Genomic DNA, 20,555 nt, shown 5'->3' on the forward strand with positions numbered 1-20,555 from the left:
CACGAATCATCCAGACGGTGCAGAACGATCGTGATAAGGTCACAGTGGAGGACATTACCCACGAAGAAGAGAATGAAAACCAGGTGGAAACCCTGGAAAGGGAGGAAGCCATCACTCTAGACTTTGTTGCCATGCATAGGGAAAAGTTGAAAAAACATCTTGAGGATCTAGAAAGACAGGAGAGACTTGATAGCCTCAGGGCTAGACTATCCTTTGACACACCATCCAACCAGGAAGGGGTGGATCCGCAAAGCAAAAACAGTGGCAATGACCCACTAGCAACCTTTATGATAGCCCTCATAGCAACCTTTATGATAGCCCTCAGGCAGATGTCCTCGGAGGAGAGAGAGGATCTCATTACAGGAAAGAAACAGAAAGGAAAGGAAAAGGAGAAGGAGAATCAAAGCGATGATGCTCTGGATCAGCCTTACCTCCCTTGGGGCTTAGCTGAAATCTCAAAGTTCACCAGGAGAATCGCTGAAGCACCCATGCCCCCTAAGACGAAGCTACCTCCAAACTTCAACAGGTATGATGGGACTAGAGATCCTAAAGATCATCTCCATGCTTTCAAAGGTGCGGGACAACTGGGATGGTGGCCTACACCAGTTTGGTGCCACATGTTTGTGCAAACTCTAACAGAGGGAGCCAGGATCTGGTTTAACAGCCTTCCCCCAGGAGGAATTGACAGCTATGAAGAGCTATGTGAGAAGTTTTCGAGGAACTTCGGCCAGCAAAGAAAAGTGATCAAAAACCCAAACGAAATCATGCATATAAGGCAAAGGGACAATGAACGGATAGATCAGTACATGGAGAAGTTTGTCAAGGAAAGCATGAACATCAAAGATGTCCCAGAGGTTATGAAGATCAGTAGCTTCATCAATTGACTGAAGCATGCACAGCTGTGTGAAAAACTAGGGGAGGAGTTCCCACACTCGTTTGATAATCTCATGGACAGGGTCAGTGCCTTCGTCAGGGGCAAAGACATGGTCAGCAAAGCTAAAGAAATGGATACCCCTCCCCGAAGGGTCAACCCAGCTCCTAAACCTCCCGAGAAAGGTACACCTTACTCACGAAAACCAGCTCTTGATAGAGTGTTGCATGATAGAACGAGACCCTCGTATTCCCCATATAGGTCTAGGGGAGAGGCTCTTTCCCCTACTTTGACAGCTTCACCCCTCTCACCAAAACTCCAAGTGAAATACTGGCCACTGAGAGGGTGAAGAACTCCTTCCCGAGACCACCACCCATAAAACCAGGGCCAAAGGCACAACCGAACGAGTATTGTGACTTCCACAGGGGATTCGGTCATAAAACTGATGATTGTATGTACCTAAAGAGGGAAATAGAGGCCGCGGTAAAAACGGGTAAACTGGCTTATTTGGTTAAGGAAATTAAGGAAGGAGGAGGGGACCGCAAAGGGAAGGATGTGAGGGAGCCTAGAAGGGCAGATGTAGACATGATCCGGAGAAGGGATGAATATGACACCACCAGGAGTGTAAAGGCCAGAGTCCTGGGCTCCCAGACCGCATGAAAGCTCCCATCTTGATGCCACACTTGGAGGAGAACGAGGTACAACGGCTCCCCCTCAACATTTCGGCCATAATAGCTGGGCACAAGGTAGCCAGGATACATGTGGATGGGGGAAGCGGAGTAGAGGTGATATATGAACATTGTTTCCTAAGATTTGGCAGGGATGTGAGAGACCGGCTCGAAGAAGATTCTATCCCCCTAGTGGGTTTCAACAACAGTGTGTCACACCCCTTGGGAAAGATAAAGCTCCCATTTATAGTCGGGGTGGGGGATCGTGTCCGAACCATAAATTTAACTTTCACAGTGGTCAGAGCACCCTCAAAATATAATGCAATCCTTGGAAGACCCGGGATTGGCTATTTGCAAGCACAGGCATCAACCCCACATGGAACTCTAGTGTTCCAAACGCCAAAAGGCTTGGCTTGGGTAAAGTCTGCCTACGAAGTGGTATCTTCTGTCTCTGAGGGAGAGATGTCTGAGAAACCCCAAAAAGTTGGGGTCGAAGAGTGGGTCCTTTGTGACAGGTTCCCGGAGCAGACGGTTAAGGTGGGAAGCCACCTGAGTGACAAATGTAAGAGTGCTCTCAAGGAGCTGCTCCTCTTCAACTTAGACGTGTTTGCATTTCAACACAGAGACATGACAGGAATCCCAAGAAGCCTGACCGAGCACCGACTCAACACATACACCTGGGCAAGACCAGTAAAGCAAAAGAAACGAAGCATGGGTCCTAGCAAGAGGAGAGCCGTCTGTGAAGAAACCAGGAAGCTGCTCAGAGCCGGGATAGTAAGAGAAGTGAAGTATCCATCCTGGGTTGCTAACCCAGTCATGGTTAAGAAGAAAGACAGGGGGTGGAGGATGTGCATTGACTTTCAGGATCTCAATAAAGCATGCCCCAAGGACTGTTATCCCCTCCCGGAGATAGACGTCCAAGTGGACTCCTTATCTCAGTACCTCCTAAAGTGCTTCTTGGATGCTTACAAAGGATAACATCAAATACAAATGTCAATGGAAGACGAGGAAAAAACCGCCTTCATCACAAACGAAGGGACCTTTTGCTACACCAAAATGCCCTTCGGGCTGAAAAATGTTGGGGCCACTTACCAAAGGTTCATGAATACCCTTTTCAGAGAGCAGCGGGGGCGGAACTTGGAAGTGTATGTCGTTGACATTGTCATAAAAAGCCTAACTGAGATGGCGATAGACAATATAGCCGAAACCATCCGAGCTATGCAAGATGTAAATATGAAGCTGAACCCCGAGAAGTGTTGCTTCGGGGTAGAAGAAGGGAAATTCCTGTGAGTAGTGGTCACTAAGGGCGGAATCAAAGCTAACCCGGAGAAAACTCAAGTTGTAGCTGGAATGCGATCTCCCAGGTCCCTAAAAGACATTCAGCAGCTGAATGGAAGGCTAATTGCCTTAAACCGCTTCCTGTCAAAGGTAGCAGACAGGACTCTTCCCTTCATGAATGTACTGAAGGATTGTCTCCAGACAGACAGATTTAAGTGGACCCGGAGGCGGAAGCCGCTTTTCAAGAAATGAAAGAGTACATCTGCAAGCTCCCAACTCTAGCCACCCCAGTACCCGGGGAAGATTTGCTTTTATATCTGTCTGCCTCAAAAACGACCATAAGTGTGGTCATGATGGTAGAATGGGGGGGAAAGCAAATACCAATATACTTCATTAGCAGGACCCTCAAGGGTCCCGAAGAACGTTATATGCCCCTGGAGAAGTTGGCCTTGGCTCTTGTCTTTGCATCTCGGAGACTCAGGAGATACTTCCAAGGGCACAAGGTCACCCTAATGACAGATCAACCCCTCCAAAAGGTGCTAAGGAGGCCAGAATTATCGGGTCGACTAGCTAAATGGGCAGTGGAATTGGGAGAACATTCCTTAGAGTTCAAGGCCAGAACCGCCATGAAGGGACAAATACTGGCCGACTTCTTGGCGGAGGTCCCTGAGGATGAGGAGAAAGAACTGTTAAGATGGGAAGCCCTGGAGAGGGAAGAAAAAGAGAAGGAGGAGGAGGCAATATGGAAACTATTCACAGACGGGGCCTCCAGCGAAGAAGGAAGCGGAGCGGGCATCACACTGATCAGCCCTGAGGGAGTTGAGTTAACTTATTCCATCAGACTAGATTTCGAGAATACGAATAATACAGCAGAGTATGAAGCCCTTTTAGCTGGACTACCATTGGCTAAGAAAATGAAGGAAAGGAATGTGGAGGCCAGTACTGACTCACAACTAGTAGTCAAGCAGTACCAAGGGGAGTACGAGGCCAAGGACAATACGATGGCTCAGTACATAGCCAAAGTGAAAGAGACAGCCAAGGCTTTCAAGACCTTCAAGCTAGTATATATCCCCCGCGGGAGAAACAGGAAATCCGATGCCCTTAGCAAGCTGGCCTCCGTGGCATTCAATCACCTAGCAAGAGAAGTCAAAATGGAAGTCCTGACCTCCCCCTCTCTTGGCACAGAAGAGGTGGCTGCGATTGAAAACGCACAAGAGACATGGATGACACCGATTGTAATATTCCTCAAAGATGGGATACTACCCGAGGGAGACTGGGCTGCCAGGAAGGTAAGAGTCAAAGCTTTACAATACGAGTTGATTGATGGAGAACTTTACCGAAGGTCATACCTAGGCCCATCCTTGAAGTGCGTCGATAGTGAAGAAGCTAAGTATGTAATTAGAGAAATACATGAGGGGATTTGTGGAATGCATTCTGTGCCAAGGACAGTAGTAGCAAAGGCGATGAATGCGTGATTCTATTGGCCTAGAATGTATGAGACAACATCGGAGGAGATCAAAAGATGTGACAACTGCCAGGTCCATGCACCCATGACGCACCGCCATAAACACCCAATGATACCCGTTGCAACGTCTTGGCCCTTCCAGAAGTGGGCCACCGACATAATTGGGCCGTTCCCAGAAGACCCAGGAGGGGTTAAGTATGTGGTGGTTGCCATCGATTATTTTACCAACTGGATAGAGGCAAGGTCCTTAGCAAAGATAACCGGGGAACAGATGAGACGGTTTGTACTAGACAACATCATTTGCAGATACGGGGTCCCAAAGGAGCTGTTGAGTGACAATGGTGTTCAATTTGCTGGAAAACCCTTCAGGCCATGGTGCGAGCAGATGCACATACACCAAGGCCCAGAGCAATGGACTGGTAGAAAGAGCAAATCAAAGCGTTATCAAGGGAATGAAGGGTAGACTCGGGAGGAAACAAAAAGGATGGCTGGAGGAGTTGCCATTTGTGCTATGGGCATACAGGACCACCCCCAAGGACTACAACGGGGAAACCCTCTTCAGCTTAACGTACGGGACGGGGGCTGTCATCCCAGCTGAGATAGGGTCCCCAACTGCCAGAATGAAGCTCAGAGAGGCCGAAAACGAACAGGACCTCTGGATGAACCGGAATTTGCTTGAAGAAAGAAGGGAAGTGGCAGCAGTCAGGGAGGCCAAATACAAAAAGCAGCTTGAAAGCTATCATAATGCCAAGATGAAAAAACTCAGTCTCGTCCCAGGGGACTTGGTCCTAAGAGCAAATGAAGCTAGCCTACAAGAGAACACCGGGAAGCTAGGGCCCAACTGGGAAGGACCCTACCGGGTTACTTGGGCAAACGGCAAGGGAAGTTGCAAGCTGGAAACACTTCAAGGCAAGGAGGTCCCAAGAACATGGAACCTCATGCAACTCAGGAAGTACCACATGTGAGACATAAAAAAGTCTTTAAGGATAAACGGCCAGGGAGCCACTTTTGTAATGATTAACTGCTAGTCAAGGGCTTATCCCAAGAAAAAATCTTTTGTAAAAACTTGTACTGGAGGACTTGGTCCCTAAAAAATGAATGACAACGTACAACTCACTCGTCTCCTTTTGGCAAAATAACAGGTGTTATATCAAGGAAGACGTGCCCAGGAAAGCTATAAACCTAATAACAAACAAACACACGTGTACAAGGTATGCCCAACATATCAAACGCCCGACTGTGGGGCAAAATAGGGTCTAGCTAACCCAAAGAAAACAGACAAACAAGCCAAAGAAAGCATAATCTAACATTATAAACTTGTCCAAAGGTTGTCCTCGAACAGAAGATCTTGGTTTACAAAACAAACCATAAAAAAAGAAGAAAACAAAACACCTCTGTAAGAAAACTACAAAAGAACCAACACATACACACCGGAAAAGAGAAGCTTCCTATGTATAAACTGCAGAACAAACATACATGCACTTGACAGGGGATTTTGCTAACCCTAAAAGAAGAACCGGTATACAAACAAACAAGCTAGAAAGCCTAGTAAACTGGCTAGTGAAATTTTCACAAAAACGCTATAAATAGCCAAGGATCTCCAAGAAACTCCGGGTAAGAGCACCTGCAAAAAGAGCAACAAACACAACAAGAGCAAGATTGACATGATACAGTCAAAAGATAGCTAGCAGTCATACAATTAAGTACCAGGAGAGTCCCTACACAAAGACTCTCCCCCCAAGCATCAAAAAGTTAAAAGTATCCTAGAGTGCATAATTGTTTAGATTACAACCACATCGAAGCAAGTTTAATGTTCAGAAATTACTGGGACTCATCCCCAGACAGAGGCTTCGGAGAAGATGGACCAGCAGGAGTCAGCAGGGCTTTCAGCTCGTCAATAGAAATCATGGGATGCTCAAGGATCCTTTCAACAAGGGCAGGGGTTTTACTTCCAAACTCTTTATCCAGTTTAGACAGTCGCTTTTTGGCCTTGGAATTGTAAAGAGGGGTCTCCTTCCTGCCCCAGACCTTGAGCTGAGTAGGCATACCCATCCTTTAGGCCTTCCTGATAACCCACATCCCGATAAGCCCGGTAGATCTGCTCAAAACTACCTTTAAACTCCTCCGACTGGGAGATAGCAGTAAGGAAGGCTCTGAAGCCCTCGGTAATTAACCAATGCTTCTCCTTGGCCGACCTCTGGTTATCATCAGACGTCATTCCATATTCAGCATACATCACATCTAGATCTTTCTGAGAAACAGAGTCAAGCTCCTTTTGATGCTTCAGCTCAGCGGCCAACTCCTCCTTCTCCTCAACCAAAGCTGCCATCTCCCTCTCCCAAGACCGCTGTCTCTGCTCCAACATAACACCAGCCCCCTGAACAAAAGACATTACAAAAATCCACAAAGAATCAAACAAAAAAAAGGGGGGAGAGAGAGGAAGAAAGGTTATGTACCTTCTCCTCCTGTAGTTTACGCTCAGCCTCAACCACTTGACACCGAAGCTCAGCAGCAATGATTTAAGGAGTCTTAAGATCACTCTTGAGCCCTTCGTTCTCCCTCCTCAGATCATCAACTCGCTGTAACATGCCAACACCCGTGAAAAACCCTTCTGTCACACCCCAACCGATGGCGGAATCATCGGGGCATGGCACTGAGCGAAACAGATTGTCCAGAAGTTTCCAGAACAATTATCATCACTATTCAGTTTAAAATAACACGTCTCATACCATGTCCCAAATAACAAACAAATTATTACAGATAACAACTAGTCAAGTATTCTGTTCCGACAACTCAGATTTAAATAAACAAATAAATATTGTTCAAAGGCTCCTAAAGACCCAGCCTGACAAGATCTACAGACAACTATGCTCTAGTTTCTTTTTCCTGACAGACAACTATTTGTTGGGGGCCTCTAGAGCTTTATTCTAGCCTCGCTTTCCTAGCAAGCAAACATCTTAAACACCTGTCACATACGTTAAAATAAAGTCAATACATATAATGTAAAGGTGAGCATACAAGTTTGATAATAGCATATAGAGTTCGAATAGTTTACGCATGACCAGCACGTACACAGAGGAAAACGAAGCATGTTAATTATCGACATGGACCTATCGATACCAATGACTGCGGGTTGACCGTCCGAGACGGTTCGCAATACATGGTTACCACCGTAATCCATGCAAGTAATTGTCCTTAACAACCCCCGTGTGAACGGGTGCTGAGTCCAAACTATAGTACTACGTCGTTAAGGCAAGTAGACAACATTCCACGTGTAAACACAATCAACAAGCATTCATTTAGTCACGTAATACATGCATATTGGCTAGCGTTCAAATAGTTTGAGTAGTGTGACCGATTGTGTTTTCGATAAGTAACGTATGTAACACCCAAAAGTGCCAAAAGCAAAAAGGGATCGAGTATACTCACAGCGATTGATTGATGGATTGAAGGGAGCGCTTGAGAGTAGGGTTAGCCTGAACAGTTCGATAGCATAACGATGAATAACACGTAGAATGGAAGCGAGTGTAAGTGGGTCGAACAGCCTGGTCGATCGATCAGCAGGTTCGATCGAACGGGATGTTCGTTCGGTTAGACAATCCGTTCGGACAGTCCGTTCGATTGGCCGGTAGGCTCGATCGGCTGGACTGTTCGAGTGGATTGTTTCTTCCTTTGAGTAGGATGTGTTTGTGTGTGAGGATTTGAACTTTTGAAGTTTTCGTTGTAGTATTTGAGAACACTGAAGTGTTCTTACCTTTCAGGTCGATTGATCAAACGGTCCGTTCGATCGGTCGGCATAACCGATCAGTTAGGGACTTCAGTAGTAGTCCTCATCAGGATGTCACTCAATCGAACAGCCTACTCGATCGAATAGCATGTTCGATCGGGTGGCATTCCTACACGACAAACGAATTGAAAATCGACTATGTGTTGATGTTGACGAACAGCTGTTCGATCGAACAGTACCTCGTTCAATACCATACTTCATGAATTTGTTAAGTGTGGGGCCGTATGCTAGCCGATCGGCTGGCCTGGTCGATCGGCTGGCATATCCGATCGGTTGGGCTGTTCGTTCGAACAGCCTAACCGTTCGGCCAACATCCTGACCTGGTCGGCCAGTTCGTCTAACACTTGGCTGTTCTGATTATTTGACGTTATGTTGAGGTAGTTTGACAACGAGCTTAACTAGGGAACCTCCGTTCTTAGTTGTTCCTCCTGCTCGGACAGGAATCACCCAAGTCAGGCCGGTGAACGGTTCGGAACCATGGTTTCATGTTTAACCCGAAGTCGGTGAACCTCGTAGATAGAATCCGGATCTTGAATCAGACCACAATTGAAATGATTAGTGAGTTGACTCAAGCCCCGTTTCTATCGGTTTGAAGGCATTGAGTGTAAAAGAGTTGAAAGAAAGTTGGGATTCCTTCTTCCAATCCTTCACATCATGTAAATGCTTAGATCTTTGATAGATCTTAGCTCGTTTATGTGGAAATCGGTTAGATCCAAGCTATTCATGGTGGATTGAAGCCAAGACATGGTGTTCTTGAAGAACACCATGATGACATCATCCAAGAATGCTTAGATCTTGGTGATTTCACGGTTAGAAATCAAGATTTGAAAGATAGAAAGGTGTAGGAGCATGTTTTGATCAAGAAAGTACAAGATTTAGGATGAAAACTTACCGGAATTGGAAGAAATGTGAGAAAAGGAGGGGAGCACGAGCTGGTCGGTCAGAGCTTTCCAAAAGTGGTGAAGAATGACAATGACAGCCCTATTTATAGGCTCCAAAAGAGGAAAGGGATGGCCGATCGGCTGGCATCCCGATCGGACAGCCTGCTCGATCGGACAGCCCGTCCGATCGGCTGGGCTGTTCGATCGGTTGACAGCCTCATCGATCCACAGCCTGGTTCGAGTGTTCGGTGCGACGATTTTCGATATTTCGGTTTCAATTGAAGATGATACGAGTACGATAGAGTTTCCTATTCAAATTACTTTCAGTCCCAACTACTATATCCTACAACCACCTATATTTCACCCTATCCTTACGTTACCATTCGTCGTAATTCGGTTTCAACTGCATTCGATTTGAGTTTCGAGTTTCGATTGATTCGATTGATCACCACACAAAACATAAAGTAAACACGCACAGGTAACACATAAGGCGCACACACACGTATAGCAACAACCAAAATCCGCGTAATTCGAGATTTGAGTTCGATGATGATTAGATCGGTTTGATTACTGATTAGTTAACTTTATCGCATTGTTACTTCCTACTATTCACAGCCGTAAGTCGGTTCGCGTCAATTACACATTCGATTACTTCGATTCTTTCTTGATTACAACACTTACTCCACATAATACAATTAAAACATAAAGTAGACTATTTACAGTCAAAGAAAGTCAAAGTTGACTTGGACTTTGACTTTGACTTTGACATTCGAAAACACGGGGTGTTACACCTTCGCAAAGCGACATGCTGTATTGATCATCCAAGAGATCATCCCTCAAGGCAGAATTCATAAATTTATGGGAGGGAGGAACAGCATGAGTTAAGAAGTCCCGGGCAGTTTCAGGGTTACCCACCACGGAGGACTGAGTGATTTTCCACCTGGGGACATACGGGGCAGGAAGAGCATCGGCAAACAAAGGAGCCAGAGGAGATCGGGAGGTGAAACCTTTAAAGTGAGAAGGTTTGCTGGTCCCAGTGGCATGGCGAGGAGAAATCTCAAAAGCTGAGGTAATGTGAGCAACACTTACCTCTGGAGTCTTATCCCTAACACGAGAAGAGGAAGGGGCAGTAGGAATCTCGACAGGAGCATGAGAGCTTCCCAGCTCCAAACACAAAAAAGAAGGAAACATCAGAAATCCATCGAAACAAAGCAAATACAAGACAGAGGATAGATAATGGGCCCACCAGCAGAGGCTCGCTCACAAAACTGGAGGATCGCAGATGCTTAGACAAAGAGCCCTTCACCCCGATAGGAGGAAGTTCAGAAGCAGCTTTTGACACGAGAGGGGCCTTCTGGCCACTGGCACTCCGGAGCCTCAGCCGAATACCACGCGGGGCCGGGGCTTGCTTGGGACTAGCAGCTTTTCGCTTACGAGCCAAACGGCTCTCCAGGTCTTCCTCATCTTCATGGCTAGAATTCTTAACTTGAAGAGGATCAGGGGAACTCTGTTCTCCATCAGAAGAAGCCCCCTCATCTCCTTCCACAGCATCAGAGCCCCCTGCCTGAGCGGACCCTCCAGTAACCTACATCTCAACACCCCAGTTCAAACCAGGTTCAACCTCATCATCCACCACAAACTTAACATCTCTGGAATCCCCTTGAAGCAACCTCCACAAAGTCAACTCTGCACAAAGGAAATGCTAAAGATGACTACACAAGCCCTAAAAAATAGAAACAGATACAACAAGTTAAGAACATGAAAATATCTTTTTTGCCAAAAAAGGCCTTAGGACGGACCGAGTAGGAAGGGCTCAGCCCTCCCATAGCCAGGATCCCTTCGGAAAAGGTAAAGGCTCTTGTCGGATTCTCATACATGCGCTTCCACTGGACGATTTCATCAGCAGACAAGACAGGAATGTTGTCTTCGATGGCAGCCTCGACATCCCTCATTGGTGGAGACTCTGGTTGTCACACCCCAACCGATGGTGGAATCATCGGTGCGCGGCACTGAGCGAAACAGATTGTTCAGAAGTTTCCACAACAACTATTATTACAAATTCAGTTAAGTGATACGTCCCATACCGTATCCCAAATAAATAAACAAGTTATCATAGAATACAACTAAACAAATAGTACTGTTTCGACAACTCAGATTCAATTTATTACAAACCAAATGTTTAAAAGTACTGCCCAGAGTCATTAGGTCTCATCCGGACAAGATCTACACAACTAATGCCATAGATGCTTGATCGAACAACTCCAACGGGTCCATGGCCATAGTTTATTTTCTTCTAGAGACCCCTAGGTAGGCTACGACCTACAACTGCTAGATGGACTCTAAAGCTTTATTATTGCCTCGCTTTCCTAGCAAGCTAACACCTTAAACACCTGTCACATACGTTAAAATAAATTCAATACATAAAATATAAAGGTGAGCACACAAGTTTAATATTAGCATATAGAGTTTGAATAGTTTACGCATAACCAGGCACGTACACAGAGGAAAACGATGCATGTTAATTATCGACATGGGACCATCGGTACCAACGACTGCGGGTTGACCGTCCGAGACGGTTCGCAATACATGATTACCACCGTAATCCATGCAAGTAATTGTCCTTAACAACCCCCGTATGAACGGGTGCTGAGTCCAAACTATAGTACTATGTTGCTAAGGCAGGTAGATAGCATTCCACGTGTAAACATAATAAACAGCATTCATTTAGTCAAATATCATATGCATTCGGTTAGCGTTCAAATAGTTTGTGTTTGATTGTGATTTGATAGGTAACGTATGTAACACCCAAAAGTGCTAAAAGCAAAAAGGGATCGAGTATACTCACAGTAATTGATTGTGGATTGAAGGGAGCGCTGAGAGTAAGATTAGCCTGAATAGTTCGATAGCATAACGGTAAGTAACGCGGAAAAGTAATCAAGTAAGGATGGATCGAATGGGCTGGTCGATCGAACGGCAGGTTCGATCGGACGGCCTGTTCGATCGGTTGGTATAGCCGATTGGACAGTCCTGTTCGATCGGCCGGTTGGCTCGATCGGCTGGACCATTCGAGTGGATTGTTTCTTCCTCTGGTGTGTTTGTGTTTGAGGATTTGAACTTTTGAAGTTTTCGTTGCAGCATTTGAGAACACTGAAGTGTTCCTACCTTTCAAGTCGGTCGATCGAGTGGTTCGCTCAATCGGCTAGCTCACTCGATCGGCTAGCTTACTCGATCGGCTAGGAACTTGAGGAGTGGTCCTCCACTGAATGTCACTCAATCGAACAGTCTGTCTGATCGGCTGACATTCCCTACTACGAACGAGTTGTGAAAACGATTAAGTGTTGAAGCATAGTATCTCATGATCCGAACAGTAATGTTTACCAATCGAATGACCCAATCGATTGAACGTTACTTCGTCAATACTATACTTCAAAAGTTTGGAAGTGTGGGACCATGTGCTAGCCGATCGGCTGGCCCGGTCGATCGGCTGGTGTGTCCGATCGGCTGGGCTGTTCGAACAGCCTAGCCGTTCGGCCAGCATTTCTGACCTGGTCGGCCTTTCGTCTAACACTTGGTTGTTTGTTTATTTGCCATTCTTTCAAGGTAACTTGACAACGTGTTGAACTGTGATAACCTCCGTTCCTACTTGTTTCCTTGGCTCGGACAGGAATCACCCAAGTCCGACCAGTGAACGGTTCGGAATGTCGGTTTTAGAGTTTAACCCGAAATCGGTGAACCTTGTTCATAGAATCTGAGCCTTGAACCTTTTAACCATTTGAATGATTAGTTAGCCGGTGCAAGCTCCGTTTCTATCGGTTTGAATGCATTGAGTGTAAAAGAGTTGAAAGAAAGTTGGAAATCCTTCTTTCAATCCTTCACATCATGAAAATGTTTAGATCTTTGATGGATCTTAACTTGTTTATGTGGAAATCAGTTAGATCTAAGCTATTCATGGTTGAATGATGCCAAAGTTTGAAGTTCTTCAAGAACACCATGATGACATCACCCAAGAACACTTAGATCTTGGTGATTTCACGGTTAGAATTCAAGTTTTGAAAGATAGAAAGGTGTAGAATCAAGTAATGATCAAAAACGTACAAGAATTAGAGTGAAAACTTACCGGGATTGAGAGAAATCTGAGAAAAGGTGAAGGAGATAGCTGGTTCGGTCAGAGCTTTCCAAAAATGGAAAGTATGACAATGACAGCCCTATTTATAGGCTTCCAAAAGAGGAAAGTGGCAGCCGATCGGCTGGGAGATCCGATCGAGTGGGCTGCTCGATCGGCTGGCAAGGTGCTAGCCGATCGGCTGGCCTGTTCGATCAGGATGCTTCCTGTTCGATCCGCCACGCACTTCGAGTATTTTGCGACGATTTTCGATGTTTCGATTTCGATGGACGATGATATGGATACGATAGAGTTCCTAGTCAAATTACTTTTAATCCCAACCACTATATCTAACATACAATCTTCTATAAGTCACGTTTCGATGTCCGTTTCGATTGAGTTCGATTGCTTTTCGAGTTTCGATTCGATTTTCGATTGATTTGCTTGAATACCACACCAAACATAAAGTAAGCACGCACAAGTAACACATAAGGCACACACACACGTATAACAATACCATAATTTGCATAATTCGAGTCTCGAGTTCGATTGATAGTTAGATCGGTTTGATTGCTAATTAGGTTAACTTTATCGCATTGTTACTTCCTATCATTCACAGTCGTCTGTCGGTTCGCGTTAAAACATATTCGATTACTTCGGTTCTTGCTGATTACAACACTTACTCCACATAATACAACTAAAATACAAAATCGACTATCTACAGTCAAGAAAGTCAAAGTTGACTTGGACTTTGACTTTGACTTTGACATTCGAAAACACGGGGTGTTACAGCCTCCCCTTGTTTAGGGAATTTCGTCCCGAAATTAGGCTCGAAGGCTACACGACACCGTGACTTACCAATTTGATGCTTCAGATCTATTTATTTAAACAACTGCGGGTACTTGGCCTTCATGTCGCTTTCGAGTTCCCAAGTGAACTTCGCGCCTCGTTTGCCTTCCCATCGGACCTTCACGATCGGGATGCGAGAGCGTCTGAGTTGCTTGGTTTGGCGATCCATGATTTCGACAGGCTTTTCCACGAAGTATAACGTTTCGTTGACCTGAAGATCGTCGAGCGGTACGATCAGATCATGATCAGCAAGGCATTTTCGGAGGTTAGAGAGGTGGAAAGTCGGGTGGACGTTACTGAGTTCCTCCGGTAATTCGAGTCTGTAGGCGACTTTTCCGATTCTATCCAGAATCCTAAAAGGTCCAACATATCGAGGCGCGAGTTTCCCTTTCTTGCCGAATCGGACTACACCCTTCCAAGGCGATACCTTTAGGAGTACGTAGTCACCAACTTCAAATTCAAGGGGCTTGCGTCTTTTATCGGCGTAACTTTTCTGTCGGTTTCGAGCTTTTACCAAGTTGTCTCTTATTTGGTGGATTTTGTCAGTCGTTTCTTGTAGAATCTCAGGACCGGTTAGTTGCGAGTGACCGATCTCGTGCCACACAATAGGCGATCAACATCTTCTACCATACAAAGCCTCGAAAGGTGCCATTTGGATGCTGGCATGATAGCTGTTATTGTACGAGAATTCCACCAATGGCAGGTGTTTGTTCCAACTACCACCAAAATCTATAACACACGCTCGGAGCATGTCTTCAAGAGTACGGATCGTCCTTTCAGTCTGTCCGTCGGTTTGAGGGTGGAATGCAGTACTCAGATTAAGCGACATACCAAGGGCCGCTTGAAACGTTTCCCACAATCGCGAAGTGAACCGAGCGTCGCGGTCTGAAATGATGTCACGAGGCGTACCATGATTACGAATGATCTCGTCGGTGTAGATTTGGACTAGTCGTTCCACCTTGTAGTCTTCTCGTATAGGCAAAAAGTGGGCTGACTTCGTTAGACGATCAACTATGACCCAAATACTGTCGTGACCTGATGGCGTGGGCGGGAGCTTCGTTATGAAATCCATAGCTATACTCTCCCACTTCCATATAGGTATCGGCGGTTGTTCGAGTAAGCCAGAAGGTCTTTGATGTTCAGCCTTGACTCTTGCACAAGTTAAACAGCTTCCAACATACAGAGCAATATCCCTTTTCATTCCCGGCCACCAGTACTTATAACGCAGATCCTGGTACATCTTGTCTGCACCGGGATGAATAGAACATCGGGACTTGTGGGCTTCGTTCATGATAATCTTTCGCAAATCGGTCCGCTTAGGGATCCAAATTCGGTCCAGATAATAGAATATCCCATCTGGTTTGCTTACTAACTGAGCTCCATCGTGATAGATCCTTTCTTTCTTCAATGTACGCTCGTTAAAGCAAGCATGTTGAGCTTCTCGGATGAGGGTTTCGAGGTTGTGCTGGGCTTGGATGTTTCGAGTACTGAGCACGTAACTCTTTCTGCTGAGCGCGTCAGCAACCACATTCGCCTTGCCTGGGTGATAACGAATCTCACAGTCGTAATCATTGAGAAGTTCTACCCATCGGCGTTGACGCATATTAAGCTCTCTCTGATTAAAGATGTGTTGTAAACTCCTGTGATCAGTGTAGATTGTACACTTGGTGCCATACAGGTAGTGTCGCCAAATCTTCAATGCAAAGACAACCGCGCCTAGCTCGAGGTCATGGGTTGTATAGTTCTTCTCGTGGATCTTGAGCTGACGAGATGCGTAGGCTATAACCTTGTCTCGCTGCATGAGAACACAGCCGAGACCAAGGTTAGAAGCATCACAGTAGACAATGAAGTTGTCGCTTCCGTCGGGCAGAGTAAGAATCGGTGCGTTGCACAGCATATGTTTAAGGGTTTGAAAGGCAGTCTCTTGTGCGTTTCCCCACACAAAAGGCTTGTCCTTATGGGTAAGAGCGGTAAGTGGCACATCGATCTTGGAGAATCCTTCGATGAATCGTCGATAATAGCCCGCTAGTCCGAGAAAAGAACGAACTTCTGACGGGTTCTTAGGCGTAATCCAGCTTTTGACAGCTTCAATCTTCGCAGGATCGACATGGATACCCCGACTATTCACTATGTGACCCAGAAACTGAACCTCCTCCAACCAGAATTCGCACTTGGAGAACTTGGCATAGAGTTGGTTCCCCTGGAGTAACTCGAGAACCAAACGTAGACGTTGTGCGTGTTCGGCTTTCGATTTGGAATGAATCAAGATGTCGTCGATGAACACGATGACGAAACGGTCAAGGTATGGCTTACACACGCGATTCATCAGATCCATGAAAACCGCGGGTGCGTTGGTTAAACCAAAGGGCATAACAACAAATTCGTAATGGCCATAACGGGTTCGAAAAGCGGTTTTAGGAATGTCTTCCTCTTGAATCCGCAGCTGATGGTATCCTGAACGTAGATCGATCTTAGAGAAGCATGCTGCACCTTGTAGCTGATCAAACAAATCGTCAATTCGTGGCAAAGGGTATCGGTTCTTGATGGTTAGCTTATTCAATTCCCGATAGTCGATGCACATTCGGAATGACCCGTCCTTCTTTTTGACGAAAAGGACTGGCGCGCCCCAAGGAGAGGTGCTTGGGCGAATAAAGCCTTTTTCGAGTAATTCCTGGAGTTGATTCGAGAGTTCCCGCATTTCGGATGGAGCGAGTCCATAAGGGGCTTTGGCAACGGGGTTAGCTCCAGGAATGAGGTCGATACGGAAGTCGATATCACGACTTGGTGGTAGTCCGGGAAGATAATCAGGGAACACCTGAGGAAATTCACGAACCACTGGAACATCTCTGACTTCAACTTTATTTTTCTTTCCCTTCTCCGCTACTACGATGTTGGCCAAGAAGGCTCGGTATTCCTTGCGGAGATACTTGCTGGCTTGAATACACGACATAAGCTTAAGACCTTTCGACGTTGTTTCACCGTACACACACAGAAGATCACCATTTGCGAGCGAGAATCGAATCATCTTTTTGAAGCACACAACTTCAACATGGTTTTCGCGAAGAAAGTCCATGCCTATTATGACGTCAAAACTTCTGAGTTGCATCGGGATAAGGTCAATTGGGAAGATGTGATTGTTGAGTTCGAGAGTACAATCACGGAGTACTGAGTTAACGGCAATAGTTCTTCCTGTAGCAACTTCGACTTCGAATGACGAGGATAGATAAGAGCGCTTACGACTAAGGAGCTTCTCGAATTCAAATGACACAAAGCAGTTATCGGCTCCAGTATCAAACAAACATGATGCATAAATACCATTCACAAGGAACGTACCATTAACCACGTTGTTATCCGCCTGAGCCTGGCGGGCATTGATGTTGAAGGTTCGGGCATGGGCTGCTTGCTGCTGCTGCTGAGGCTGCTGTTGTTGCTGTTGCTGCTGGGGCTCTTGCTTGACTACCCTGTTCGGGCATCTGTTGGCAAAGTGGTTAGGGTCACCACATGCAAAGCAAACTCGAGCATTGACTGCTGGTGCTGGAGCTGCTGGTTAGCCTTGAGGGGCAGGGAGTAGAGCTTGGTTGGCAGTAGCTTGAGCTGGGGCTTGACGGGGACCATAACGGCAGTTCACAGTGAAATGACCGTAGAGGTTGCAGTGAGCGCAAAAACGACAAGCTAGACCCACTGGATGATGATACGAACATGTCGGGCAGAGTGGGTGAGGGCCTGTGTATGCACGCTTTCTTGGCGGTGCATTAATCACTGGAGCTGAACGCTGGTGCTGATGCTGTTGAGCTGGTACAGATTGTAGGGGAGTAGCAGTGGTTGCGGCAGCACAGCTCTTGTTGCTGGAGCTGTTGTTGTTCTTCTTCTTCCTTCTTGAAGATTTGGAGGATTGAGCAGATGAGTCGGTGGGTGTTGCTGTGGCTTGATGCAGAGACTTGGTTTGCTTATCCCGGAAACCAGACTTTACTCGCTTATCGTTGATCTCAGCGGCGAGTAGGTAGGTTTCTTCGATCGTTGCTGGCTTGGCGGCGTGGACAAAGTCGGCTACACAGTCGGGTAGGGCTCGGATATACTTCTTGATGGCTTGATCTGAGGTCTTGACTTGATCAGGACAGATAATGCTAAGCTGCTTGAAGCGAGCAGTGAGAGCAGCGTTGTCTCAGTCTTTCTGCTTGATTCCCCAGAACTCGTCCTCCAGCTTTTGGCGCTCATGAGGAGGGCAGAATTCTTCGATCATAATCGCTTTCAACTCCTTCCATGATAGCTTGTAAGCTGCATCATTTCCGCGCTTGTTTCGTTCGGCCGTCCACCAGTCTAGAGCACGGGACTAGAAGACGCCTGTAGCATTAAGAGTACGGAGATGCTTAGGACATCCGCTCTGGCGCAGAGTGACTTCGACCGAGTCAAACCAGTGAAACATGGCTGTTGGACCATCTTCGCCAGTAAACTCTTTTGGTCCGCATGCTTTGAACTGCTTGAAGCTGAAAGCAGCCTTGCTTGAATCCTTAGGGATTTCAGCTCGTGATTCTTCAGACGACTTGCTAGCGTTTTCATACACCTCACTCACAGCTTTTGCCACAGTTTTGGAGATGATAGCAGCGAGACGTCTATCCCTCTTTTCCTGGCGGGTAAGTGGGGCTCGGGGTCGGGATCCAGACGACGACATGGTCTGCAATAGACATCGTCACGAGTCTCAACACAACGAAATCGAATCTCACCTCACACGTCTACTACTACCTAAAGCTTAGAATCACGTCGAAATACGTATCACATAAACACATAAGCACATAACCACAGGTACACATAAGCACAGAACACCTAGAACACCGAAGCACAGAAGCACAAAACACAGACACACGTAAGTTACCTAGGCATTTAATCACTGAGGTAGTTAATATCACTTAATTCCCCTATAAGCACATATAGTTTTCTGACTACCTCAAGATTCTATCATTCAAAGCATGCGTGTCGTTCGAATATCGTATCGATTAGCATCGTATAGTATAACCTAACTTAGTCGTACAACACAGTATAGTATGATATCGTTTTAGAGTTGCGATAGCTGGGTGTCGAATTGAGATAGAACAGCAATTGCGAGTCGTGTGTGTCGATAGCAAAATTGAATAATATCCCAAAACATAAGCATAAAACAAGAAAGCACACATAAACACATAAAATCAACAAGTGTACCTGATGACTTGTCAAATTCGAAACATATAAAATCAAGAGATAGATTGTCTACGGCTACTAGACATCGACTAACCAAGGCAACTCGACTATTCACAGTAGACTTGTCATCACTTCCGACTCTAGAGGTTGTGTTTCTGCCTCGATTCTTGGGCATTCCACACGCGCCTCCTAGGTCATACTTGTGAGTTCAGGTCGTTGGAGTCCATCGAAGCCTTGGTGAGATGAATAAAATACAGAACAAATTGCTAAGGTTAGGGTTTCACCCCTTGGCTTAGCAATTTCTTCCTTGTTTTTAGTAAAATCGAGAAGAACTTTCTTCAAAATGGGGGTTTCACACCTGATTTGGTATAATTCTCCTCGTTTATTGACGAAAATATCGAGATGAAGGAATAAAAATCCCCATAAGTCAGGAAATTTAGTCGGGAGTTTGCGGTTTTCACACCTCTTCTTGACTGAATCGCCTGACGGTAGTTGAAAATTTGGGCGCAGTGATAGTGAAGAATTACAGAATAAGGCACATAAACTGGGTCTGATGGTTCCTAACTATAGTCTAGGTCTCTAAGACAGCGACCCGGACTAGGTCGTGTCTGCCTAATTCCCTATAGTTATGGCTCTGATACCAATCTGTCACACCCCAACCGATGGCGGAATCATCAGGGCGCGGCACTGAGCGAAACAGATTGTTCAGAAGTTTCCACAACAACTATTATTACAAATTCAGTTAAGTGATACGTCCCATACCATATCCCAAATAAATAAACAAGTTATCATAGAATACAACTAAACAAATAGTACTGTTTCGACAACTCAGATTCAATTTATTACAAACCAAATGTTTAAAAGTACTGCCCATAGTCATTAGGTCTCATCCAGAAAAGATCTACAGACAACTAATGCCATAGATGCTTGATCGAACAACTCCAACGGCTCCATGGCCATAGTTTATTCGCTTCTAGAGACCCCTAGGTAGGCTACGACCTACAACTGCTAGATGGACTCTAAAGCTTTATTATTGCCTCGCTTTCCTAGCAAGCTAACACCTTAAACACCTGTCACATACGTTAAAATAAAGTCAATACATAAAATGTAAAGGTGAGCACACAAGTTTAATATTAGCATATAGAGTTTGGATAGTTTACGCATAACCAGGCACGTACACAGAGGAAAACGATGCATGTTAATTATCGACATGGGACCATCGGTACCAACGACTGCGGGTTGACCATCCGAGATGGTTCGCAATACATGATTACCACCGTAATCCATGCAAGTAATTGTCCTTAACAACCCCCGTATGAACGGGTGCTGAGTCCAAACTATAGTACTATGTTGCTAAGGCATGTAGATAGCATTCCACGTGTAAACATAATAAACAACATTCATTTAGTCAAATAGCACATGCATTCGGTTAGCGTTCAAATAGTTTGTGTTTGATTGTGATTTGATAGGTAACGTATGTAA

General features: G+C 45.6%; 1 protein-coding gene across 1 annotated transcript; it reads left to right on the forward strand.

The window, feature by feature from the left end:
• Nucleotides 1-3,065: 3,065 nt before the first annotated feature.
• On the forward strand, nt 3,066-4,292 carry LOC110942798. The gene has a single exon (XM_022184563.1). The coding sequence runs from the start codon at nt 3,066-3,068 to the stop codon at nt 4,290-4,292; it is 1,227 nt and encodes a 408-aa protein (XP_022040255.1).
• The last annotated feature ends 16,263 nt before the right edge of the window (nt 4,293-20,555 follow it).

This window comes from Helianthus annuus, chromosome 5 (genome assembly GCF_002127325.2).
Source record: "Helianthus annuus cultivar XRQ/B chromosome 5, HanXRQr2.0-SUNRISE, whole genome shotgun sequence".
In the NCBI taxonomy this organism is placed as follows: domain Eukaryota; kingdom Viridiplantae; phylum Streptophyta; class Magnoliopsida; order Asterales; family Asteraceae; genus Helianthus; species Helianthus annuus.

Excerpts from the sequence above, each read along its gene's own strand:
- LOC110942798 (XM_022184563.1), top strand. The coding sequence starts at position 3,066 with ATGAAAGAGTACATCTGCAAGCTCCCAACTCTAGCCACCCCAGTACCC.